Here is a 27,526-nt window from a genome sequence, read left to right as displayed (position 1 = left end):
CAGGCAGACCCCCAGCATGCAGTCCCACGCAAGCAATGTCACCACCTTCCCTAGGTAGCGCCCCCAGCACGCAGTCCCACGCAAGCACCATCTCCCCTGGCAGACCCCCCCCTTCCAGCAGCCCCATGCAAACATCACCCCCTCCTCCCCAGACAGACCCCCTCCAGCATGCACATGCAGCCCCATGCAAGCCCCCTCCAGCATGTGCATGCAGCCCCATGCAAGCCCCCTCCAGCATGCACATGCAGCCCCATGCAAGCATCACGACCCCTTCTCCCCAGGCAGACCCCGCTCCAGCGTGCACATGCAGCCCCATGCAAGTATCACCCCCTTCTCTCCAGGCAGAGCCCCCCTCCACTATACACATGCAGCCCCATGCAAGCATCACCACCCCTTCTCCCCAGGCAGACCCCCCTCCAGCGTGCACATGCAGCCCCATGCAAGTATCACCCCCTTCTCTCCAGGCAGACCCCCCCCTCCACTATACACATGCAGCACCATGCAAGCAACATTACCCCCTTCTCCCCAGACCCCCAGCACGCAGTCCCACGCAAGCAATGTCACCACCTTCCCTAGGTAGCGCCCCCAGCACGCAGTCCCATGCAAGCACCATCTCCCCTGGCAGACCCCCCCCTTCCAGCAGCCCCATGCAAACATCACCCCCTCCTCCCCAGACAGACCCCCTCCAGCATGCACATGCAGCCCCATGCAAGCCCCCTCCAGCATGTGCATGCAGCCCCATGCAAGCCCCCTCCAGCATGCACATGCAGCCCCATGCAAGCATCACGACCCCTTCTCCCCAGGCAGACCCCGCTCCAGCGTGCACATGCAGCCCCATGCAAGTATCACCCCCTTCTCTCCAGGCAGAGCCCCCCTCCACTATACACATGCAGCCCCATGCAAGCATCACCACCCCTTCTCCCCAGGCAGACCCCCCTCCAGCGTGCACATGCAGCCCCATGCAAGTATCACCCCCTTCTCTCCAGGCAGACCCCCCCCTCCACTATACACATGCAGCACCATGCAAGCAACATTACCCCCTTCTCCCCAGGCAGACCCCCGTCCAGCATACACATGCAGTCCCACGCACATGCAGCCCCACGCAAGCATCACCCCCTTCTCCCCAGGCAGACCCCCGTCCAGCATGCACATGCAGTCCCACGCACATGCAGCCCCATGCAACATCACCCCTTTCTCCCCAGGCAGACCCCCCGTCCAGCATGCACATGCAGCCCCATGCAAACATCACCCCCTCCTCCTTAGACAGACCCCCTCCAGCATGCAAATTCAGCCCCATGCAAGCCCCCTCCAGCATTCACATGCAGCCCCATGCAAGCATCGCCACCCCTTCTCCCCAGGCAGATCCCCCCCTCCAGCGTGCACATGCAGCCCCACGCAAGCATCACCCCCTTCTCTTCAGGCAGACCCCCGTTCAGCATGCACATGCAGCCCCATGCAAGCATCACCCCTTTCTCCCCAGGCAGACCCCCGTCCAGCATGCACATGCAGCCCCATGCAAGCAACATCACCTTTTTCTCCCCAGGCAGACTCCCACTTACCTGATCTGTGACTATGGAGAACGACCCAAAACACTCCAAATCTTGTACAAAATCCCGCCATAACATCCACAGCTCCCTCCTGTCTGCTCTGCTCTATGGAGGAAGAGGCAAATCCTGCACAAAACACTCAAAATCCAAATCCTGCACGAAATCCCGCCATGACATCCACAGCTTCCTCATGTCTGCTCTGTCTGCTCTATGGAGGAAGAAGCGCCGCCCCTTCCGGTCACATGGGCACGACGTCAGCAGAGGTCCCTTAGCCGACTTGGATTTCGCCTCTACCATATATGTGGTGTGCGGCTCTGCAGGTGGAGGTAGGTGCTGGAGATTCCCCATTACTGGGCAGGGGGGCAGTAACCCCTTCAGTGCTGTATTGTTCCTGTGCACCTTTGAGTCTCTTATGTAATGTCTCAGCGGTTAGGTCACTATGTCTGACATCAGTTATCTATGACTGTAATGGGATGTTGGGACATAGGATATGTTCAGACAAAGTCATACAACATTTCCATGTTCTGTGAAGGAGAGAATGGCTAATGAAATCAATGATTAACCTTCCATAAGCTAGTAGTATATGTGGTGTGGCAAGATGGCGTCTACATCCTTGAAGGAGCCCTGGAATCCTTGGAATGTGAGGTGGATCCACTGAAGACCATATGAGGAATAGACCTAGCACCGACTGACACAACCCTGCTGAGAAGGACCTGTGTATATATATACACAGGTCCTTCTCAAAAAATTAGCATATAGTGTTAAATTTCATTATTTACCATAATGTAATGATTACAATTAAACTTTCATATATTATAGATTCATTATCCACCAACTGAAATTTGTCAGGTCTTTTATTGTTTTAATACTGATGATTTTGGCATACAACTCCTGATAACCCAAAAAACCTGTCTCAATAAATTAGCATATCAAGAAAAGGTTCTCTAAACGACCTATTACCCTAATCTTCTGAATCAACTAATTAACTCTAAACACATGCAAAAGATACCTGAGGCTTTTATAAACTCCCTGCCTGGTTCATTACTCAAAACCCCCATCATGGGTAAGACTAGCGACCTGACAGATGTCAAGAAGGCCATCATTGACACCCTCAAGCAAGAGGGTAAGACCCAGAAAGAAATTTCTCAACAAATAGGCTGTTCCCAGAGTGCTGTATCAAGGCACCTCAATGGTAAGTCTTTTGGAAGGAAACAATGTGGCAGAAAACGCTGTACAACGAGAAGAGGAGACCGGACCCTGAGGAAGATTGTGGAGAAGGACCGATTCCAGACCTTGGGGAACCTGAGGAAGCAGTGGACTGAGTCTGGTGTGGAAACATCCAGAGCCACCGTGCACAGGCGTGTGCAGGAAATGGGCTACAGGTGCCGCATTCCCCAGGTAAAGCCACTTTTGAACCATAAACAGCAGCAGAGGCGCCTGACCTGGGCTACAGAGAAGCAGCACTGGACTGTTGCTAAGTGGTCTCAAGTACTTTTTTCTGATGAAAGCAAATTTTGCATGTCATTCGGAAATCAAGGTGCCAGAGTCTGGAGGAAGACTGGGGAGAAGGAAATGCCAAAATGCCTGAAGTCCAGTGCCAAGTACCCACAGTCAGTGATGGTGTGGGGTGCCATGTCAGCTGCTGGTGTTGGTCCACTGTGTTTCATCAAGGGCAGGGTCAATGCAGCTAGCTATCAGGAGATTTTGGAGCACTTCATGCTTCCATCGGCTGAAATGCTTTATGGAGATGAAGATTTCATTTTTCAGCACGACCTGGCACCTGCTCACAGTGCCAAAACCACTGGTTTACTGACCATGGTATTACTGTGCTCAATTGGCCTGCCAACTCTCCTGACCTGAACCCCATAGAGAATCTGTGGGATATTGTGAAGAGAAAGTTGAGAGACGCAAGACCCAACACTCTGGATGAGCTTAAGGCCGCTATTGAAGCATCCTGGGCCTCCATAACATCTCAGCAGTGTCACAGGCTGATTGCCTCCATGCCACGCCGCATTGAAGCAGTCATTTCTGCCAAAGGATTCCCGACCAAGTATTGAGTGCATAACTGAACATTATTATTTGTTGGTTTTTTTGTTTGATATTAAAAAACACTTTTATTTGATTGGATGGGTGAAATATGCTAATTTATTGAGACAGGTTTTTTGGGTTATCAGGAGTTGTATGCCAAAATCATCAGTATTAAAACAATAAAAGACCTGACAAATTTCAGTTGGTGGATAATGAATCTATAATATATGAAAGTTTAATTGTAATCATTACATTATGGTAAATAATGAAATTTAACACTATATGCTAATTTTTTGAGAAGGACCTGTATATATATATATATATATATATACATATATATATATATATATATATATATAGAATTACAGTATATCCATGTGAAAGAAAACATGCGGCAGCACTCACTAATCCTTGAGGTAATGTGGTTCCTTTATTCAATGTACAGCATTGACCCGGAAAAGCGCTACACTCAGAGCGAAATGGCCGTCGTCGGCACCTGCACACTCTTGTCCATCATGCACACCCCCGAGCCGTGAAAAGCTTTTTTATCATGATTGAATAAAGGAACCACATTACCTCAAGGATTGGTGAATGCTGCCACATTTTTTCTTTCACATGGATGGATACATTGTTTTTTTTCTATGAGAGCACCCGATATCCGCAGGAGGGCTCCTGATAACACCAAGTACAGGCTATGCCCGATTCCCAGTAAACTGGTGGCGGTGCTTCTCATTATATATATATATATATATATATATATACAGACCACACGTATATGTCCTGCGCCAGTGTGGGGTAGCCAGGTGGTGACGTATGGAGCGTGTGCATCGTAGGAGCCCCCCGGTCCCCCTGGCTCCCCCCTCCGGTCCCCGGTACCTTGCCACTGTTGATGTAGCGGATCCCCACTGCCCTCCGGCTCCGCACAAAAGGAGAACACGACGCACATGGAGGCGGCCATGATGGGAAAAGGAAGTGACCTGTGACCCGGAAACAGCTGATCGGACGGCAGATCACGTGATAGAGGCATACCATCTATATTATAACAACCTGGCCGTTCAGAACTGCCTTGCCCCCCCTGCAGGACAGCACCCCCCACCCCGCAGGAGAGCACCCCCTGCGGCACATCTGACTGCAGGGGGTGGTGCCGCGCTGCCGCCCCCTGTTTTGAGGGACTGGATGCCGCTTGAGGCGAAGTGCTCAACTTGCCTCATTATAGCGGCGCCGGTGGTTTTCAGGTCTCGTCTGAAGGATCCGAATGTGGTTGGTAGACAGATGTGTTGGGGCAAAGAATTCCAGAGGATGGGGGATATTCGGAAGAAGTCTTGGAGGCGGTTGGGAGAGGAGCGGATAAGTGTGGAGGAGAGAAGGAGGTCTTGGGAGGACCGGAGATTACGTGAGGGAAGATATCGAGTGATTTGTTCAGAGATATATGGAGGAGACAGGTTATGCATGGCTTTGTAGGTCAGTAAAAGTAATTTGAACTGGATACGCTGAGGGAATGGGAGTCAGTGAAGAGATTTGCAGAGGGGGGAAGTGGAGGAGTAGCGAGGAGAGGGATGAATTCGTCGGGCAGCAGAGTTAAGGATGGACTAGAGAGGTGCCAGGGTGTTAGCAGGGAGGCCACAGAAAAGGATGTTGCAGTAGTCAAGGCAGGAGATGATGAGGGCATGCACTAGCATTTTAGTAGATTGACGGTTGAGGAAAGGATGGATTCTGGAGATATTTTTGAGCTGGAAGTGACAGGAGGTGGAAAGAGCTTGGATGTGCGGTTTGAAGGACAGGGCAGAGTCAAGGTTTACTCCGAGGCAGCGGACTTCCGGTACGGGGGAAAGCATGATGTCGTTAATTGTGATAGGTAGGTCAGGTATGGAAGATCTATGAGATGGAGGAAAGATGATGAGTTCAGATTTCTCCACATTGAGTTTGAGGAAACGAGAGGAGAAGGAGGATTCTGGGCAGCATAGAGGTGAGGTCTGAGCTAGAAAGGTAGATCTGAGTGTCATCAACATAAAGGTGGTACTGGAATCCATGGGACTTTATGAGTTGTCCCAGGCCAAGTGTGTAAATTGAGAAGAGTAGGGGTTCTAAAACAGAGCCTTGGGGGACTCCAATAGAGAGGGTGGGATGAGGAGGTAGTGTGGGAGTGGGAGACGCTGAATGTGCGGTTGGAAAGGTATGAGGAGATCCAGGATAAGGTGAGGTCTTTGATACAAAAGGAGGAGAGGATCTGTAGTAGGAGGCAGTGGTCAACTGTGTCAAAAGCAGAGGACAGGTCTAGAAGGAGGTGTACAGAATATTGTCAGTTAGCTTTGGCTGTAAGTAGGTCATTAGTGATTTTGGTCAGGGCTGTCTCAGTTGAGTGATGGGGGCGGAAACCAGATTGTAGATTGTCAAAGAGCAAGTTAGATGAGAGTTGGGAGGAAAGTTCAGCATGGACGTGCTGCTCCAGGAGTTTGGAAGCGAATGGGAGCAGCGATATTGGGCGATAGCTGGACATAGCTGTTGGATTGAGGGTTGGCTTTTTAAGGATAGGTGTGATTGTGGTATGTTTGAAAGCAGAAGAGAAGGTGCCAGAAGCTAGTGATAGGTTGAAGAGGGGGGTTAGGGATGGGATAAGTTTGGTGGTAAGGTTGGGGAGGAGATGGGATGGGATGGGGTCAAGCGCACAGGTGGTGAGGTGCGATTCGGAGAGGAGACAATTAAGCCCCCCTTCAGTGATCTTGGAGAGGGAGGTTATGGGGTTTGGGCATTGGTCTGGTATACAAAGGGGTTGTGGTGGTTGAACAATGAAGACTTGCCTTGTTTGGTCGATCTTATTTTTAAAGTGTGTGGCAAAGTCCTCAGCAGAGGTGAGGGGGCAGAGGAGGGAGTTAAAGGTTTTGAATAACTTTGGGGTTGTAGGATAGAGAGGATACGAGGGTTGTGAAGTAGGCCTGTTTAGCAGAGGTGAGAGCAGATTTAAAATTGAGTGTTGCCTGTTTGAATGCAGTAAAGCCGTCTTGCGAATGTGTTTTCTTCCAATGCCACTCTGCAACCCTGGACAGTTGCCGGAGCTTTTTAGTGGTGTTATTGTGCCAGGGTTGTCTATTGATACGTCACACCCTGCCGTGAACGAGCGGGGCGACCGTGTGAATAGCTGATTTGAGAGTAGCATTGTAGAAAGCAGTGGCACTATCTGTGTCATGGAGTGAGGATATGGATGCCAGGGGTAGGATAGAGTCCGAGAGCGTGTGGGAGTCTAGGTGTGCAAGGTTTCTGCGGTGGTGCGCATGTTGCTGGACATGGGTGACCGGTGAGGAGGACAGGGATAAGAAAGTGAGCAGATGGTGGTCGGATAGAGAGAGAGTGGAGGTGGTGAAGTTAGATAGAGAGCAGAGACAGATTAAGACCAGGTCTAGAGTATGTCAGTGTGTGTCCGTGGCTGCGGAGGACCACTGATTAAGTCCAAAAGATGAAGTAAGGGACAGAAGTTTGGAGGCTGTTGACTGAGGAGTATCAGTGGGGATTTTGAAGTCACCCATGATGATGGTGGGAATGTCAGCAGAGAGAAAGTGAAGAAGCCAGGTGGAGAATTGGTCAATAAAGGCGATGGCCACTTGGAGGTTGGAGAGAGAGTAGATGCAGACAGAGTGGACTTCAAAAGAGGGGAGGATAAGGGAGGGTAGAGGTGGGATTGGGTTAAAGGTGCAGTTAGCAGAAAGGAGAAGACCCACTCCTCCACCATGTCTGTTGCCGGGACAAGGGGTGTGAGTGAAGTGGAAGTGGCCGTAACAGCGCAGCGGGGTGGTTGTGTCAGAGGGTGTTAGCCATGTTTCTGTGAGGCCAAGGAAGGCAAGATTGCGAGAGAGAAAAAGGTCATGAATCACATGAAGCTTATTGCAGATTGAGCAGGAATTCCAGAGTGCTTCAGAGAGAGGGAGCAGGGGGGGTGGGCGTCAGGGGCACAGGTTTTATATTGGAAAGATTGCGGTAGTTCATATTAGATATGGAGCAATAGGAGGGGGTAGTCAAGGGAGGTATGAGCTGTGGGGGTCCAGGGTTGGGAGATATGTCGCCAGCAGTGAGGAGAAGCAGAGAAAGGTAGAGCAGTTGGGAGAAGAAGAGTGGGCAACTTGTTTTAGGTTTTATTAGGACAGATTTGAGGTTGAGGAGCAGGTCAGTAGAGGAGGACAGGTGGGGTGTGCAGTGGAGATGATTATTTGGTTAGAGTGTGCTAGGGTTTGTGGATAGTGAAGGAGAGAGAGCATTAGTGGAGCAAACACTGTAAGGGCATATGTAAACATGATGGAGTAAGATGGGTTAATAGAAAAGCTAGGTCCAAGTATTAAGAAGTGCTAACTCAGCAGACATACCCAAAAGAGATACATAGAGTGGGGTTCTGACTCCTGCCATGACTAACTGCAGTTGAAATAACTGCAGCGTCTCTATGCTTAGCTGCGTGATGCTTTGCTGCAGGGATGTGCGTGCCTGACTCCACACGCGTGCACCCCTTAAGATGCTGCTAAATTTATAGGGCTGAGAAAAGGATCAGGTGAGAGGGTTTGTGGGACCTGATGGGGGATAAATCAGTAATTGGCCAACACCCAGGGGGAGGTTACATAATCAAAGGCACTGAGCCTGGCTGCAACCATATGCTGTAACACCTTGCACACGATATCTCCTGTGACCCCAGCATGGATGTGCAGCAGTAAGTATGTAATACAATACAACAAATGAATTTAGCAAACATTCAGCAGGCAAATTAAAGGAATTGTTACAGGGTGATGGGCAGCAGTTGACAGGAAGCAGAGATTGTACCATTAAAGGGAATGTTGCAGGATGATAGGCAGCAATTGACAGGAAGCAGAGATTGTACCATAGTAACATAGTAAGGCCGAAAAAAGACATTTGTCCATCCAGTTCAGCCTATATTCCATCATAATAAATCCCCAGATCTACGTCCTTCTACAGAACCTAATAATTGTATGATACAATATTGTTCTGCTCCAGGAAGACATCCAGGCCTCTCTTGAACCCCTCGACTGAGTTCGCCATCACTACCTCCTCAGGCAAGCAATTTCAGATTCTCACTGCCCTAACAGTAAAGAATCCTCTTCTATGTTGGTGGAAAAACCTTCTCTCCTCCAGACGCAAAGAATGCCCCCTTGTGCCCGTCACCTTCCTTGGTATAAACAGATCCTCAGCGAGATATTTGTATTGTCCCCTTATATACTTATACATGGTTATTAGATCGCCCCTCAGTCGTCTTTTTTCTAGACTAAATAATCCCAATTTCGCTAATCTATCTGGGTATTGTAGTTCTCCCATCCCCTTTATTAATTTTGTTGCCCTCCTTTGTACTCTCTCTAGTTCCATTATATCCTTCCTGAGCACCGGTGCCCAAAACTGGACACAGTACTCCATGTGCGGTCTAACTAGGGATTTGTACAGAGGCAGTATAATGCTCTCATCATGTGTATCCAGACCTCTTTTAATGCACCCCATGATCCTGTTTGCCTTGGCAGCTGCTGCCTGGCACTGGCTGCTCCAGGTAAGTTTATCATTAACTAGGATCCCCAAGTCCTTCTCCCTGTCAGATTTACCCAGTGGTTTCCCGTTCAGTGTGTAATGGTGATATTGATTCCTTCTTCCCATGTGTATAACCTTACATTTATCATTGTTAAACCTCATCTGCCACCTTTCAGCCCAAGTTTCCAACTTATCCAGATCCATCTGTAGCAGAATACTATCTTCTCTTGTATTAACTGCTTTACATAGTTTTGTATCATCTGCAAATATCGATATTTTACTGTGTAAACCTTCTACCAGATCATTAATGAATATTTTGAAGAGAACAGGTCCCAATACCGAACCCTGCGGTACCCCACTGGTCACAGCGACCCAGTTAGAGACTATACCATTTATAACCACCCTCTGCTTTCTATCACTAAGCCAGTTACTAACCCATTTACACACATTTTCCCCCAAACCAAGCATTCTCATTTTGTGTACTAACCTCTTGTGCGGCACGGTATCAAACGCTTTGGAAAAATCGAGATATACCACGTCCAATGACTCACCATGGTCCAGCCTATAGCTTACCTCTTCATAAAAACTGATTAGATTGGTTTGACAGGAGCGATTTCTCATAAACCCATGCTGATATGGAGTTAAACAGTTATTCTCATTGAGATAATCCAGAATAACATCCTTCAGAAACCCTTCAAATATTTTACCAACAATAGAGGTTAGACTTACTGGCCTATAATTTCCAGGTTCAATTTTAGAGCCCTTTTTGAATATTGGCACCACATTTGCTATGCGCCAGTCCTGCGGAACAGACCCCATCGCTATAGAGTCCCTAAAAATAAGAAATAATGGTTTATCTATTACATTACTTAGTTCTCTTGGTACTCGTGGGTGTATGCCATGCGGACCCGGAGATTTATCTATTTTAATCTTATTTAGCCGGTTTCGCACCTCTTCTTGGGTTAGATTGGTGACCCTTAATATAGGGTTTTCATTGTTTCTTGGGATTTCACCTAGCATTTCATTTTCCACCGTGAATACCGTGGAGAAGAAGGTGTTTAATATGTTAGCTTTTTCCTCGTCATCTACAACCATTCTTTCCTCACTATTTTTTAAGGGGCCTAACATTGTACCATGCTCTTTTGTTTATACTAATAAAGTTCAGTTCTGTGGCAGCTCTTGCCCAGAGAGGAGTGCACATCTGACCCTGTGTCCAATGTCTTCTATGTATGCAAGCAATCACTAAGAACTCACCTTAAGAGATCATCCCAATAGTTCTATCTCCTCATATTTTCCCTTCTTATCTCCAGTAGTTGTATGTACACAGGATCCTTTATTATATTACATCGTCATCATCTTCTCTTTCAGGTCCCTACAATATCAGATCCTCTCGGTGGAGATTTTCTAAATAAGAGAATTTTCCTCATTGACCCATCAAGGATGAATAGGGACAGGGACAAGATGGTGGAGAAGATATTACACCTCACCATAGAGATCCTCTTCCGGCTTACTGGAGAGGTGAGAGATTCTGATGACATCACATTACATCATTCTTATCTATGGGAATAACAGATGGACAGAACTGGAGAGATTTAGTAATGTGTCTCTCCATAACCAGGAATACACATTAGTGAAGAAGACCTCTAGTGAGCGCTGTCAGACCCCTGTGTCTGAGGGATGGGGAAGACCCCAGAGACCAATCACAAGGCCTCCTCGTTACCCCTTGATATATGAGGACATCGAAGACCAGGAGATCCTAGAACTCGCCTACAAGATGACTGAGCTGCTGACTGGAGAGGTGACACTGCTGGGAATGCTGGGACATTATACAGTAATGCTATGAAGGGTTCGGGGTGATGATGGTATCATTGTATGTTTCAGGTTCCTATACGGTGTCAGGATGTCGCCGTCTATTTCTCCATGGAGGAGTGGGAGTATTTAGACGCACACAAAGATCTGTACAAGGACACCATGATGGAGGTTCCCTGGCCCCTCACATCACCAGGTAATAGACAAGACTAAATACACACGGCCTATAATGATCTGTATGTAAAGAATGAATTCAGTCCCTATATGTGTTTCCTCCAGTACTATCCAGTAAGAGGACAACACCAGAGAGATGTCCCCGTCCTCTTCTCCCACAGGACTGTAAACAAGAAAATCCCAATGTTCCTGAGGATCATCAGGTAGATGGAGAGAAGGTGTCATGAGATCTCCCCTATGATGTGTAGACGGCTGTGAAGGTCTTGTGCTCAGCCTTGTTTTATCCACCAGTATTATATGTTTTATACTTGTGTAATAAGAACGGTGAAGATGGCAGGATTAGAGCTGATCATAGATGTGACTTCTCCATCTGTCTGTGACTTGTACAATATTTGTTTCAGGGTGAAGATCTGACCCATATTAATACTACAGAGACATATGTGAGGGGCGATGAACGACGTGAAGAGGAGATTCCTACAAATGACTACCCAGGTGAGTAGTAACCACTAAATGTAGAGAAGTCAGAGATTCTTCTCAGTCACTTGATGTGGCTGTTTTATCGGTGATATAGTCCGGCTGTAAGATGTCAAGCAGGAATGCGGTATGCAGTGACGGACGGGAAGCAGAGCAAGCGTTAACAGGTTTATTTACAGGGGAAACACTCCACGCAGGGAGGTAAAGAGTTAAATGGTGTAAGTGGCAAAACTGAAGTACAACAGTACAAATACCGACAATATGGGAACACGGGTTACAGGAAGTCCAAACACTGCAGCTCCTGCTGTGTAATCTATAGCGCCGGCAACGGCGAGCGCAGTGTCCTTTATTAATGGAGTTCAGCAAACAACAATTCCCCGTCTTCTGATGACAGTGGTCGGTCTCCGGTACCTTCCACTGCCCCTAGTCCATATACTATAGATGCCTCCAAGATTATGGGCCACGTTACTGTCTAAGCCAGTCGTATCTCCTGTACTACTCTCCTGACATCCACGGTAATACCGGTCATGGTCTTGTATAAGCCCAGCGTGGCTCGGTAGGTGTTTAATGGCCCAGTCAGGGTGCGAAGGTCTGTACTGTCCCCGGTCACTCTTATGGGGTACATGTGTAGTACTCACGACACGGAGACCGGACTCTCACCGCTCGTCTCTCTCTCCCTGGTGCCCGCAGTTGGCAGCGGGCGACGACAGGCACTGGCTTGTACGCTGCTGGTGCTCTCAGGGCAGGCACTTATCTCTCTGCACAGCTGGCTCAGCTCCGCTCGGTCTGCACGGCTCGTCTGGGGGTATATGGCTCGGCTCTGCATGGCTCCGCTCTGCATGCTACGGGGCTCCTTCTATATGGCCCTTTGCCACACCGGTGTACACTCGGATGGGGGAAGCAGAGTGCGCTGCTCACTGCTCTGCGTGTCGATCTGCACACTCCTCACTGCGCTGCTCCCCACACTCCTCTCTGCCGGCACCAGACTACTCCGTTTCGCGCACTACTAATTTTATGCCTCTGCACCTGCGTGCCCTTTTCTGGCTCTCTGCCCTTCTCCTTTCCCAGGAAGGTCCTCCTTGCTCAGGCTTCCCCCCAGACAGCAGGGGAAGGTCCGCCCACACTAAGGCTTCCCCCCCGGGATCACAGTATGCAGCCTTTGTAGTTCCGGACCCTGCAGGTACCCGCGGTCTGCTCTACCTCCTTACACGGCCATATTACAGTTGTGTGGTCACAATTCTGCCACTAGACCACTACTTGCTCCTCTACCCAAAACTTTCTTTACTTATTTGTGTAGAACTCACACTACATCTTCTCTTTCTAAAGGATAGCTAGGTATGATGTTTGATTGCAGTTTGACATTTTCGCTTTGGACTATGTCAAAATGGCTAAGATGTAGTCATGAAACTCAACTGACAGACAATATTGGCTCCTACGCAGGCCCGGCATCAATACCCTGCACACACGGGCAAGTACTGGGGCCCTGAGAAAGCAGGGAGCCCACTAGCCGTTGGGTAAACCAGAATGCTATGGGGCCCACGTACTTTAACCTGTTTGAAATAGATAGCTCTCCTAATCACCTGCTGGCCGCAGGTCCCGTCTCTTGCATGTCTCCTGATTATTACTTCTCAGCGTGATCACTACAGCACGTCTTCTGCACTGAGCAGTGCAGAGAGCCAGAATAGGCTCAAGATCCTGGAGATAAGGAGACCAGATCTGCAGCCAATGGGGAAAGAAGAGTGGTAAGTATTTATTTTTTATGTATGGAGCATTATATGGGGCCCATTTGTATGGAGCATTATATGGGGCCCAATCTGTATGCAGCATTATACGGTGGGTATGGAAAGTATTCAGAACCCTTTAAATTTTTCACTCTTTGTTTCATTGCAGCCAATTGGAAAATTCCAAAAAGTTCATTTTGTTCTTTTTAATGAACACTCTGCACCCCATCTTGACTGAAAAAAAAACAAAGAAATGTAGTAATTTTTGCAAATGTATTAAAAAAGAAAAACTTAAATATCACATGGTCATAAGTATTCAGACCCCTTGCTCAGTATTGAGTAGAAGCACCCTTTTGAGCTAGTACAGCCATGCGTCTTCTTGGTAATGATGCAACAAGTAATTCACACCTGGATTTGCAGATCCTCACCAGTTCCGTCTGGTTGGATGTGAATGTTGGTGGACAGCCATTTTCAGGTCTCTCCAGAGATGCTCAGTTGGGTTCTTCCCGCGTCTCTCTGCATGGCTAAGTAACACTGTACAGCCACATATGGGGTATTGCTACGTTCAGTAGAAATTGTGGGACAAATTTTGTTGCCATTTTTACCTACTTCTTGTGTGAAAATGTAAAATCTATGGCTAAAACTAAACTTTGGTGGTAAAAATGTAGTTATTTTGTCCTCACTGCCCAATGGTATAAAATTCAGTGACACACCCATGGTGTCAATATGATCACTGCAGCACTAGATGAATTCATGGAGAGGTGTAGTTCATAAAATGGGGTCAGTTATGGGGGGTTCTGCTATTTTGGCACCTCATGGGCTCTCCCAGTGGGTCATGGCACCTGCAAAACATACTAGCATACTCAGGACAAATTGCACAACAACTTTTGATGTCCAATTTCTCCTGTTACCCTTGGGAAAATAAAAATTTTGGGGTGAAAAGATGCATTTTGTGAAATTTTTTATTTTATTCTTACGGCTCTACGTTATAAACTTCTGTGAAGCACTTGGGGGTTCAAAGTGTTCACCGCACATCTAGATAATTTCTTAGGGGGTCTAGTTTCCAAAATGGTGTCATTGGTAGGGAGGGTTTTTACTGTTTAGGCACATCAGGGACTCTCCAAACGCGACATGGTGTCCGATCTCAATTCCAGCCAATTTTTCATTGAAAAGTAAAATGGCACTCCTTCACTTCTGAGCTCTGCCATGCGCCCAAACAGTGGTTTACTCCCACATATAGGGTAGCGGCATACTTTTGTTTTTTAAACATTCAAAAAATTCCTGTGAAGCACCTGAAGGGTAAATAAACTTTTTAAAATGTGGTTTTGAGCACCTTGAGGGGTGCAGTTTTTAGAATGGTGTCACACTTGGGTATTTTCTCTCATGTAGACCCCCTCAAAGTGACTTCAAATGTGATGTGGTCCCTAAAAACATGGTGTAAAAATGAGAAATCGCTGTTTAACTTTTAACCCTTATAACTTCCTAACAAAAAAATTTTGGTTCCAAAATTGTGCTGATGTAAAGTAGACATGTGAGAAATGTTACTTATTAAGTATTTTGTGTGACATATCTCTGTGATTTAAGGGCATGAAAATTTAAAGTTGGAAAATTGCAAACTTTTCAAAAATGTTTTCCAAATTTCAATTTTTTTCACAAATAAACGCAAGGCATATCAAAGAAATTTTACCTCTAATATGAAGTACAATATGTCACGAGAAAACAGACTCAGAATCACCAGGATCCATGGACGCGTTCTAGAGTTACTACCACATAAAGGGACAGTGGTCAGAATTGTGAAAATTGGCCCAGTCATTAACATGCAAACCACCCTCGGGGGTAAAGGGGTTAAGAAACCTAAGGTTCAACCCATATTTTGTGTGTATAACTTTTTGACCGATACTGTATATTTAAAAGAAAAATGCACTCCCCATAATATCAATTATCATATTTAGGAAGTGTTTTAACCCTGTAGGTGCTTCGCGGAATACAAAGCGCCAATGTACCCTACATTTGGTTGTACACTACTGTTTGGGCACATGACAGGGCTCAAAAGAAAAGGAGTGACATTTAGCGATTGGGACACAGATATTGCTGGAATAATTTGCAGATACTAATTGCAGATCACCTAAGGTGTCAGAACGGCAGGAAAACAGAACAGTAGAAAACCCATAAAGTGTTCCTGTTTTGGAAATTCTAGCTCTCAGGGTATTTACCTATAGGAGTAGTGATTATTTTGACTCCATAGGTGTTTTCCAAAAATTAGATGCAGTGACTGTTGCACATTGAAAATTGAACATATTTCATTATAGTGTCCAATACATATTGCCCAGCTTGTGCTTCTGGAGAAACAAACACTGTAAATAAAATGGGCTGTTCTTACTACAGTGTCATAAACACCACCCACTCACTGCACACATGGCTCAGATGTAATTGTAAAGGACGACGCCGTTTCACACTCACTTGTCCACTCCCCTACCGCAATAGGCTTACAATGAACTGAGCTCACCCAATAACCAGTTCACTCATCCACGCCAAACTTCTTAATGCCACCACTTACCGTTTTGATGGAAAACATTAGATTCTTTGCAAGGGAAATCACAGCAGAAAGTAGGTCAGATTTACAGATCACTTCTCGCTTGGGTACTACTGAGGTCTTTTGGAGGAGATATTACAAAGGGTCTAATTCTTCACCTCTCGTCCTGGTCAGGTGAGAGTTGGCTATTTTCATGCATGGAACATGTGAGCAAAGATCCAATTCTAAATTTGTTATATTATCCTATAAGAAAATTCTTGTGGGAAAACTTAAGAGCCATGTTTTCCAAGCATACTTTCCGCATATACGACTATGATATATCCACAAATCAAATTGATATCGTATTTGGGTGGTTTCTCAAGGCTGAAAATAATGGTCCTTGATCCCACAGAAGTGATTATGTCCCTTGATGTATCACACAGATATATCCTTGGATGGTGTTGATATCAGATTATTATCAATATTGCATTTCCATTTCAGCCATGTAATGTTTCTGGTTGAGTGGAGACATCCCATCTGCCTCGGTATCTTCACCTTTGTTATAGCGCCTCTCTGCTAATGAGGAAGTACACATTAAAAATGTTCTCCTCTAGAAACTGTCAGGAGGAATTTTCTGCTTTATGAGCACAGCTTGTGCTTGATTGGTTTAAGGAAGCCATATTATTAACCGCTTCATAATCGCCGACTGTACATACATGTCAGCGCTTGCAGGGCTTTGTGTAGCGCCCACGTTTATGAATGGTGGGTGGTCTAGCAGCGATCAGGCCTCAGGGTAATGCAAGCGCTGCGATTCTTGTGCAGAACCGTTGCTCTGTCAGGTGACATCATCAGGACCTGATTAGATCAGGTCCCAATGATGTTAACCCTTTGCTATCTTCTAAATGCCGTGATCGCAGCATTTAGAAGATAGCGCGCATAGGGAGCCCCCTGCTATACTCACCTCTCTGACGCCCCCCGTGATGAGATCTGATCACATCATCACGGGGGATTCCGCGTTGCCATAGCAGCTGGAAGTCACGTGATGACTTCCAGCTACGGTGGCTTCTAAGGCTCAGCCTGCAGCTGAGTCTAACAAGCGATCTGCCTGTGTAAAACGTGGAAAACTTACAGGTCTCTTGCAATGCAGTACACGTGTATTGCATTGTAAGAGACCTGTGATCAGACAAGTAAAAATTGATTTCCCATACAGGGACTAAGTAAACAAAAGTTTAAAAAAAAAAAAGTTTTAAAACTATTTTTAAAAAAAATCACAAAATAAATTAAAAAAAGAAAAAATATTAAACCAATAAATACATATATAAAAAAATTAAGATAAAAAAAAGAGCAAAAACTCTTGCTTTTTCATCCTGCCGCCAAACAAAAAGTAGGATAATACACGATCAAAAAGTCATATCAAAATAAAAATGGAACCTCTGAAAACGTCATCTTGTCCTGCAAAAAACAAGCCATCATATGACTCTGTCGGCCAAAATATGAAAAGTGTATAGCTCTCAAAATATGGTGATGCTTTTTGCAATAAAAAGCGTCTTTTAGTGTGTTACAGCAGCTAAACATAAAAATCCGATATAAATCTGGTATCGCGGTAATCGCACCGACCGGAAGAATAAAGTCGCCTAATCACTTATACTGCATGACAATCGGTGTAAAAAATAAATAAAACCAATTCTTCACATGCTGTTGATTTTTTTTCATTCTGCCTCCCAAAGATCGCGCTCTGTGCTGAGTGCTTGTACCGGTTTTCCGTGTAAATCTCTGAAATACGTGATTCAGACGGAACCCTCGGCGGAAGATTCCCCATAATGAGGCAGATGGAGGCACTGTGAACGCCATAAGACCTGTGATCCGGTGGTGTCCATCTTTTTAGTCATACATAAAAGCGCAGTCAGCCAGTTTTGTGCACAGCTGAAGGACACCACTGAACAGAGGCCAGACGGAGTCCAGAGAAACTCTGCTCCCTCATTATAGTGAATGGATTGGGGTTTTATCTGTCACGTCACTCAGAGATTTAGATAGAAACCCCAAAGTAAGTGCCCAGCGTAGAGCCGTGGATAAATGTGATCCCAAACGTTATGTAAAATGTTCCCAATAAAAGCTTCCACTAAATCCACAAAAAAAAGCAAGTCCTCACTCTGGTCCGTCATCTGTTAACGGAAATATAGGGGGCTTCCACATTACTGGTAGTACAAAGGCTTTGGAAAAGCGTTATGGCTTCTCACCCCCTAAAATAAATTTTGTGCTCCGAAATTCAAATGCCCCCCTCCCTTCTGAGCCCCACAGTGTACCTAAACCACATATATAATATACCGTATTTTCCGCTTTGTAAGACGCACTTTATTTCCCCCAAATTTGGGGGGGAAATGGGGGTGCGTCTTACAAAGCGGATATACCACTTACAGGCTGGGATGAGGGGGTGTCCGCCGCCGCTGCGGCCCGCCGCCGCCCGCCACCGCTGCTGCCCAGGGTGATGCTGGAGGCTCCAGTGCCGGGGGGCTCTGGTCTTTCACAAAATGTCGCCAGAGCCCCCCGGCACTTCTTCCATGCGTTCCTGTATGACTGACTCCGGGAAAATGGCCGCCGGAATCTCGGGAGATGAGATTTCAGCGCTGAGATCTCATCTCTCGAGATTCCGGTGGCCATTTTCCCGGAGTCAGTCATACAGGAACGAATGGAAGATCTCATCTCCTGAGATTCCAGCGGCCATTTTCCCGGAGTCAGTCATACAGGAACGCATGGAAGAAGTGCCGGGGGCCTCTGATCTTTCACAAAATGTCGCCAGAGCCCCCCGCAGCATCGGAGACAGCCCTGCGGCACCGGAGCCCCCCTGCAGAACCCTTCATCCCAGCCTGCAGCACAGGAGCCCCCTGCAGACCCCCTCATCCCAGCCTGCAGCACAGGAGCCTTCTGCAGCACCGAAGCCCCCCTGCTGACTCCATCATCCCAACCTGCAGCACAGGAGCCCCCTGCAGCACAGAAGCCCCCCTGCAGACCCCCTCATCCCAGCCTGCAGCAATGCTCCACTCCTGCCTCCAGCAACGACTCTGGGACCCTGATCCACCGCAGCCACAACCCCTGGTAAGTAATAAGACGCATGGATTATAAGACGCCCCACCAATTTATTAAAAACAAGTTTTTTCCTATTTTTCTCCTCAAAATTTGGGGTGCGTCTTATAATCCGGAGCATCTTACAAAGCGAAAAATACGGTACATATTTGGAAATTCTATAGTGATGAGAGCCTGACTAATTTATGGGTGCATGTATCCAGAAGCACGGGCTGGGCATAATGTATTGGTCACTACAGTGTACTGGTCACTACAATGGCAGTTTGCATTTTTCCCTCCGCAACATCCACTGCTGCCTGTTTCTGGAAAACACACATGGAGTCAAAATCATCACTACACCTGTAGATAAATTCCTAAGGGGTATAATTTCCAAACTGGGGTCACTTGAGGGGGGATTCTGCTTTTATGGCATTTAGGGGCTCTTTATATAGTCTGGAAACTATTCTATAATAATTTGTTCTCCAAGAGTCAAATAGCGCTCTGTCCCTTTAGAGCCTTGCTGTGTGGCTAAGCAGTACTGTACCGCCACATATGGGGTATTGCCAAGTTCAGAAGAAATTGTGTAACACATTTTGGCACCACTTTTACCCATTTCCCAGTGTGAAAATGTAAAATCTGGGTCTAAAACAATTTTGTTGTGGTAAAAATGTAATTATTTTTTTCTTCACTGCCCAATGGTGTTAGGACTGGCGGAACGCACCAAATAATAATTAGAAATGATATATGGTGCGTTCGCAGTCCGGGGTCCACCGTACAGCTAAGACACCTGCTGTTTGGTAATGATGGACTATATGGCGGTATAATGTGAGTACACACATGGGTTAGCTTCATCCGGTATGAAGGAAGCGAACCCTGCTGTGTCACAGGGCCGTAATACCGCACAAAAAGCGCAAGCAAGGCGACACAGAACTCTGTCCCAAGACTCTTGGTAAGAGTTCCTCTAGATCACTTGTGCTCAACACCACTACTGTGGTGCCAGGGAATTAACTTAAACTAAATATTATCCGCACAGGAGTGCGTGCAGCGCCGCTCTGGCGGACACCACTAACCACCCAAACAAAGGCCAAGAAAGCGCACTATCTGCGCACGGTGCCGCTCTGGCGGTCGCTAACCAGAAACAGTATCTTGTGCTAATGTGCAGGATAGCACTGCCAGGCGCTAGGTAGCTCTACCATTCGCGAGCAGGCAACAACACTAGGGATGGGAATGATTCGGAGCTTTCATCCATAGACAGGCATTCATCCACACACAAAAGTTAAACAGTTTACACTAGCGCATGGCCGAGCGGCCATGCAAACCTTTTATAGTAGTAGCACTCCGGGACCTTCCTGATGGTCCAATAGGAGCCGCAACAGGACCTGAGCACGTGACCCCCAACCTCCAATGGGAGGTCGTCTTGTGGGCATGCTCAGTGTGGGAAAAGCAGGACTTGGTCCCTGAAGCGCCTGATCGGTGCTGGCTACAAAGGCAGAGCCTGGAAAGGCAGCAGTACCCAAGAGCACAGTATCAGCTTGAGCCAGACGCTGGGATCGACGTCTGCTCAGCAGGTTCCACTGCGGCTGGAGGAGAATGGGAGACCGCAGCGGACATGGTTCGAGATTCCTCCTGTGCAGCGGCGGGAACTCGACACCTTACAAGTGGTATCAAATTCTGTGACACACTTGTGATGTCAATATGATCACTGCACCCCTAGATAAACTCATTGAGGTGTAGTTTGTAAAATGGGGTCACAAACGAGGGTTTCTGCTGTTCTAGCACCTCAGGGGCTCTGCCAATGTGGCATGGCTCCCTCAAACCAATGCAGCAAAACCTGCCCTGAATTATGGCGCGTCTTCCATTTCATGCCCTGCCATGCTCCCAGAGAGTAGTTTTCCACCACATACTGGGTATTGGCATACTCAGGAGCAATTGCACAACAAACTTTGGGGTCCATTTTTTCTTGCTACCCTTGTGAAAGTAAAAAAGTGTGGGCTAAAATAGCATTTTTGTGGTAAAAAATGTTTTATTTTGACGGCTCAATATTTAGTTCACTAAGAAGTCTAGTTTGCAGAATGGTGTCACTTTTTGGGCGTTTCCACTGTTTAGGCACATCAGGGGCTCTCCAAATGTGACATGGCAACCGCTAATTATTCCAGCATATCTTACATTCAAAAAGTCAAATGACGCTCCTTCCCTTCCGAGCCCTGCTGTGCACCCAAACAGTAGATTTCTCCCACATATGGGGTATCGGCATGCTCAGAAGTAATTGCAAAACAAAATGTATAGTCCAATTTCTCCTGTTACCCTTGCGAAACTAAGAAAAATTAGGTCTAAAGGAAAATTTTTGTAAAAGAAAAGTAATAGTTTATTTTTTCCTTCAACATTCCATTTATTCCTGTAAAGCACCTTGAAGGGTTAATAAGCTTCTTGCATGTGGTTTTGAGCACCTTCAGGGATGCAGTTTTTAGAATGGTGTCATTTTGGGTTATTTTCTTTCATATAGACCCCTCAAAGTCAATTCAAATGTGAGGTGGTCACTAAACAAAAAGTGGTTTTGTAAAATTTGTTGAAAAAAATGAAAAATCGCTGGTCAACTTTTAACCCTTATAACGTCCTAATTAAAAAAAATTTGGTTCCAAAATTGTGCTGATGTAAAGTAGGCATGAGGGAAATGTTATTTATTAACTACTTTTTATGATATGACTCTCTGATTTAAGGGCATAAATATTAAAAGTTTTAAAATTGCAACATTTTCACCAAATTTCCATTTTTTTCACAAATAAACGCAAGTCATATCGAAAAATGTTACCTCTAACATGAAGTACAATATGTCCCGAGAAAACATTCTCAGAATCACTGAGATCGGTTGAAGCGTTCCAGAGTTATGACCTCATAAAGTGACAGTGTTCAGAATTGTAAAAATTGGCTCGGTGATGAAGGCAAAAAAGAGGACCGGGCACGAAAGAGTTAAGATGATAAACCTAAGTAGGAGTTTGTTTATAGTGAGATGAATAGAAGCTTTGATTGATATCATTTTTGAGCTATTTTGCATTTTTTGTGGCTTATTCTAATATTTGGGATGGAGCATAACCAAAGAGTCGAACATCATTCTCTACTGGTTCTTGCTCTAAACTGAGGTCTACTTTTACATTGTGAACTGTATTATTCTTAGTGAATAATAGAAATTGCTAGTTATGTCACAAATTCAATCAACATGTTATATACATATGTAAAAATATATATTTTAAGAATATTTTATTCAAAAATAATAGATTTTATTTTTTAGCAGATGATTTTACCAGAAGACCAGACGGACATCTGACATACTCAGTTTTAAAATCAGATGACCTTGATATCATACAAGATACAAGTGAAATTAATGCCATTATTCCAGATATACCATCATCTCTTCACAGCAAAGATATATTCTCTGATCCATCACAGACTACTAGGAAAAATAAAAGTCACAAAAAGGTCATTAAAAATCAAATTGATCTGGCAGTAAGGAAACCATTTCCATCTTCAGAATGTGGAAAATATTTTTATCTGAAAATGATGAATGTTGTTAAGCAGCAAAAAAATCATGTAGAGAAAAAAAGATTTTCTTGTTCAGAGTGTGGGAAATATTTTAACCATAAATCAAATCTTAATACACATAAGAAAATTCATTCAAAGGATAAGCTTGCTTCATGTTCAGAATGTGGGAAATGTTTTGTAGATAAAACACGTCTCGTTAAACATCAAAGAACTCACACAGGGGAGAAGCCTTTTTCTTGTTTAGAATGTGGGAAATGTTTTGCAGACAAATCATATCTTGCTATACATCGGAGAACTCACACAGGGGAGAAGCCATATTCATGTTTAGAGTGTGGGAAATATTTTAACCAGAAATCACATCTTAATATACATGAGAAACTTCATATAAAGGAAAAGCTTGCTTCATGTTCAGAATGTGGGAAATGTTTTGTAAGTAAATCACATCTCGCTAAACATCAAAGAATTCACACAGGGGAGAAGCCATTTTCATGTTTAGAATGTGGTAAATGTTTTGCAGATCAATCATATTTTGTTAGACACCAGAGAACTCACACAGGGGAGAAACCTTTTTCATGTGGAGAGTGTGGGAAATGTTTTATAAAGAAATCTGATCTTGTGCCACACCTTAGAATTCACACCGGGGAAAAACCATATTCATGTTTAGAATGTGGGAAATGTTTTGCAATGAAATCACATCTTGTTAAACACCAGAAAATTCACACAGGGGAGAAGCCTTTTTCATGCCCAGAATGTGGAAAATGTTTTGCAGAAAAATCAAGTCTTGTTATACACAAGAGAATTCACACAGGGTAAAAACCATGTTTCTGTACGGCATGCGGGAAATATTTTGCACAGAATTCATATCTTGTTAAACACCAGAAAACTCACACAGAGAAGAAACCATAATCCTGTTTAGAATGTGGGAAATGTTTTGCAACTTAATCACATTTTGCTACACATCAGAGAGCTCACACAGACAATAAATCATTTTCATGTCCAGAATGTGGGAAATGTTTTGAAGCAAAATCAAGTCTTGTTATATACCAAAGAACTCACACAGAGAAGCCATATTCATGTTCAGAATGTGTGAAATGTTTTACAGATACAGTCATGCTCATTGTTATTGGCGCCCATGAGGTTTAAAGTGAACCTGTCAGCAGGATTCTGCTAAGTAAACTAAAGGCATTGTTAGGTTGGTGCTGTTACACTGACTAAAATGATACCTAGCGTGAAGAAATCCTCTTTGTGTTTCTTGTGTAATCAACGTTAGAAGTTTTCAGTTAATGATATGCTTGTTGTTCGGGGAGGGACAGTAGGAAGTCTCATTTTCCTGCTCTAAGGCATTGAAACCAAGGAAAGACCTGCCCACACGCCGCTCTGAAGCACAGTCTCTCTGTCTCTGTGAGCAGGAACATGTTTGTGCTTTGGGCCTGTGGGCAGGTCTTTACTTGGTTTCTCTGGCTTAGAGCAGGAAGAAGAGACTTATCCTACAGTCCCACCCTGAACAACGAGCATATCATTAACTGAAAACTAACACTGATTACACAAGAACCACCACATGGGTTTCTTCACCCTATGTATCATGTTAGTCACTGTAACAGCGCCACCCTGACAATGCCTGTAGTTTACTTAGCAAAATTCTGCTGACAGGTCCTCTTTCAGTAAATAATGTGAAATATCTCCTGAAAAAATGAATCAAGTGAAAGTTTTTTTGTATAGAGCACTCGTATTTAAACCTAAAAGAGCAAATAATATACAATAATTAAAACAAAAAACAATGGGAGGGAAAAATAGAAAAACCTAAAGCTTGATGTGACACTGGTATTGTCACCCTTTACATTAAATTAGTATGGAAGCGATTTATCCTTCCGAATAGGGAAAATATGGACTAAAAATTTCCACCCCTCCTTACTCATCTCCATCCTGTCCTCCCTTTGTTTGTCTTATCTCTTGTATGATCTCTTTTTTCCTCCCTCTTCCTACTTTTAAATCTAATAGAATTTATATATCCTTCTTAGCCAGCAATATTCACCAATGTTGTGGTTTCTCATTTGTTTGTCTTTTTCTTTTTTTCTCTCTACTTGATATATCTTTAACAATACGGAGAAAATAGTATAGTGTATAAATTCTTAAATGCATCTGTGATCAACTTGGATGTACAAGAGCAGTATTATAATTCTCTGGTTATTGTATGCAATAAGGCCCTGGGTTGCCCAAATGAAATTTAAAAAAAAAAAATTTTATGCTAAGTTTTGTTATGTATAACCAATAAAATCTGATTAAACTAAGTTAGTATGGAAAGACATTTTGACTCGCCTGTGGTAAATCACAAATGAGAATCACCTGTGATTAATTGTCGGTGACCATGTGACATAAATTAGCCAATGAATGATGACTTCAGTGTTTTAAAAATCCACATGGTAGGCTCTGTTTCTTGTCACAATGTTGAAGACAAAAGACCTGTCTGAGGACATCAGAACTGATATTATTAGCAAACAAGACTTCCAAAAGAGTATAAGGCCATCTCCAAAGACCTTGGTATCCTAGTTTCAACAGTGAGCAATTTTATTAGGAAGTTTGCCAAGCATGGAATCTCCCTGGACATGGGGGGCAAGAGGAAAATTGACAAGAGATGTCTTCGAAGAATGATGGGAAAAAAACCACCTCAAATATTCGAAGGCCAAACTGGAACAGTCTGGGGTCATGGTTTCAACAAGTATCATATCTTTTATTTTATTTTTATATAGCGCTAACATATTCCGCAGCGCTTTACATTTTTTTTGCACACCTTATCATCACTGTCCCCGATGGGGCTCACAATCTAAATTCCCTTTCAGTATGTCTTTGGACATACTGCATACTAAACCAAGCAGAGCTTTATGGGCAAAGCCCAAGGAAGAACCATTGCTGAAGAAAAGACATAAAAAGGAATGACTGATCTTTGCCAAAGAGTACCTTGACAAACCACAATTTTTCCAGGAAAGTGTTCTGTGGAGAGATTAAGCAAAAATAGCTTTTTGGCAATGCAAATCAACAGTTTGTTTGCAGATGATGCAATGAAGCTTATAAGGAAAAGAACACCCTACCAACAGTTAAGCATGATGGAGGATCCAAAATGCTGTGATGCTTCTTTGCTGCATCTGGTACTGGAGACCTTGACCATATCACAGGAATCATGAAACCAGAGAATTATCAAAAGATTTTAGGGTGAAATGTCCTACCAAGTGTAAGAAAACTTGGTTTGAGTTGAAGATCATGGGTCATCAAGCAAGACAATGACCCAAATTACACATTGAAAATTGCATAGAAATGGTTGAAAAAGAAAAAATGGACTGTTTTAAAATGACCAGCAATGAGACTTGACCTCAATCCCATTGAAAATCTTTGAGGTGGACTGAAATCTGTTATTGGGAAAAATAACTAAAATTCAAGAGCTTGAACAAACTGCAAAGGATGAGTGAGAGAAAATACCAGCTGACAAGTGCAAGAAGTCCATAGATGACTACAAAAAACATTTGGAGGCTGTCATCAGTGCCAAAGGGTGTGCAACCAAGTATCAAGTGTATATATACACATAGGATGTGTATATATGTATATGTCAGTGACACGTGTGTCATTATATATATATATATATATATATATATATATATATATATTTTATAGAGAGATAGCAGAATAGCCGATAATTCATGTCTCGGCTTCTACAAAATTATTGCGGAAGCTGACAGGATAGGAGACATGGTTTACATACAGTAAACCATAGCAGAACAATTAGATTTATATATGTCAGTGTCTAATACTGTTAGTGCTATGTGTGTGTAAAATTTGGGACCTGTATGTATTTAATAAAAGAATGTTTTCACGGAAAAAAACTGGCGTGGGCTCCCGCGCAATTTTCTGTGCCAAAGAGGGAAAGCCAGTGACTGAGGGCAGATACTGATAGCCTAGAAATGGACCATGGTTATTGCTCCCCCCAGCTAAAAACATCTGCCTCCACCCACCGCAGAAAAGGAGCATCTATAAGATGCAGCAATTCTGGCACTTAGCCACTCTCTTCCCACTGCCCTGTAGTGGTGGCATATGGGGTAATAAGGGGACGATGTCACTTTTGGCTTAGTAATGGAGAATTGTCGATAAGACACCTATCCATTACTAATCCTATAGTTTGAACTCAGACAAACTCTTGAGCATGGGAAAATCAGCTGGCAAATAAATTTTGAGAAATTAAATCTAAATTGAATGTTTTTAATGTTTTTCTGTGTTTTCACATGGCCTAGATTCATGCACATGTGCTGCTGTGTTCTTTTTTGTCTATATTATGCAATTTTCACAGCTTGCACGTGTTCACATTAGGTGGTGCTTATTTTTTTTTATTTTTTTGGTTATATAATTACTGGATGCTGGCTGCCTCCAGTCTGATCTTGCACCCCTCCCATTGGCATTGCAGGTGCAGTTATCAGCTCTACTTTGCCCATAAATTGTAGGCTTAGCCCGGTAGTGAAATGTTTGTCCAAAATTGTAGGCTGGTGGCCCAGAAGAGGCTTATTCTGTAGAGCAGGGACCCATCGGAGGGAGGTCACCTTGCCATGGTTGATGGACTTACATGAATTGGCCAATTTGCTCACTACGAACCTTCAGTTTTCATTTATTACTGTAAGTAATTTTTTTTTGACAATTTTCAGAAATGTAATTAATGTTGAATGTTTTAATGTTTTTCTGTGGGTTCAGGTGGCCTAGATTCATGCACATGTGCTGCTGTGTTCTTTTGTGTATATTATGCAGTTGCACGTGTTTACATTAGGAGGTGCTGATCGTTTCTTTTGATATATATATATATATATAAAATAATAATAATCTTTATTTTTATATAGCGCTAACATATTCCGCAGCGCTTTACAGTTTGCACATATTATCATCACTGTCCCCGATGGGGCTCACAATCTATATATATATATATATATATATATATATATCCAAAGACATACTGATAGGGATTCTAGATTGTGAGCCCCTTCGGGGACAGTGAAAATAATGTGTGCAAAATTGTAAAGCGCTGCGGAATATGTTAGCGCTATATAAAAATAAAGATTATTATTATTATTTATTATATATATACAGTCATGGCCAGAAGTATTAACACCCCTGCAATTCTTTCA

At 44.3% G+C, this 27,526-nt stretch overlaps 1 protein-coding gene across 2 annotated transcripts; it reads left to right on the top strand.

The window, feature by feature from the left end:
* Positions 1–1,728: 1,728 nt before the first annotated feature.
* On the top strand, positions 1,729–26,099 carry LOC138663917 (zinc finger protein 25-like). Of its 2 annotated transcripts, none has more exons than XM_069750290.1 (7): positions 1,729–1,873; positions 10,452–10,601; positions 10,702–10,881; positions 10,965–11,088; positions 11,172–11,269; positions 11,468–11,558; positions 22,123–26,099. In XM_069750290.1, the coding sequence occupies exons 1-7, from the start codon at positions 1,847–1,849 to the stop codon at positions 23,181–23,183; spliced, it is 1,731 nt and encodes a 576-aa protein (XP_069606391.1). In that variant the 5' UTR covers positions 1,729–1,846; the 3' UTR covers positions 23,184–26,099. The 2 variants fall into 2 exon arrangements, with proteins under 2 accessions (XP_069606391.1, XP_069606390.1); XM_069750289.1 differs by having other exon boundaries at positions 22,120–26,099.
* Positions 26,100–27,526: the final 1,427 nt, after the last annotated feature.

This window comes from Ranitomeya imitator, chromosome 2 (assembly GCF_032444005.1).
Source record: "Ranitomeya imitator isolate aRanImi1 chromosome 2, aRanImi1.pri, whole genome shotgun sequence".
NCBI classification, from domain to species: Eukaryota; Metazoa; Chordata; class Amphibia; order Anura; family Dendrobatidae; genus Ranitomeya; species Ranitomeya imitator.
This window is presented reverse-complemented; position numbering and strand designations above follow the sequence as displayed.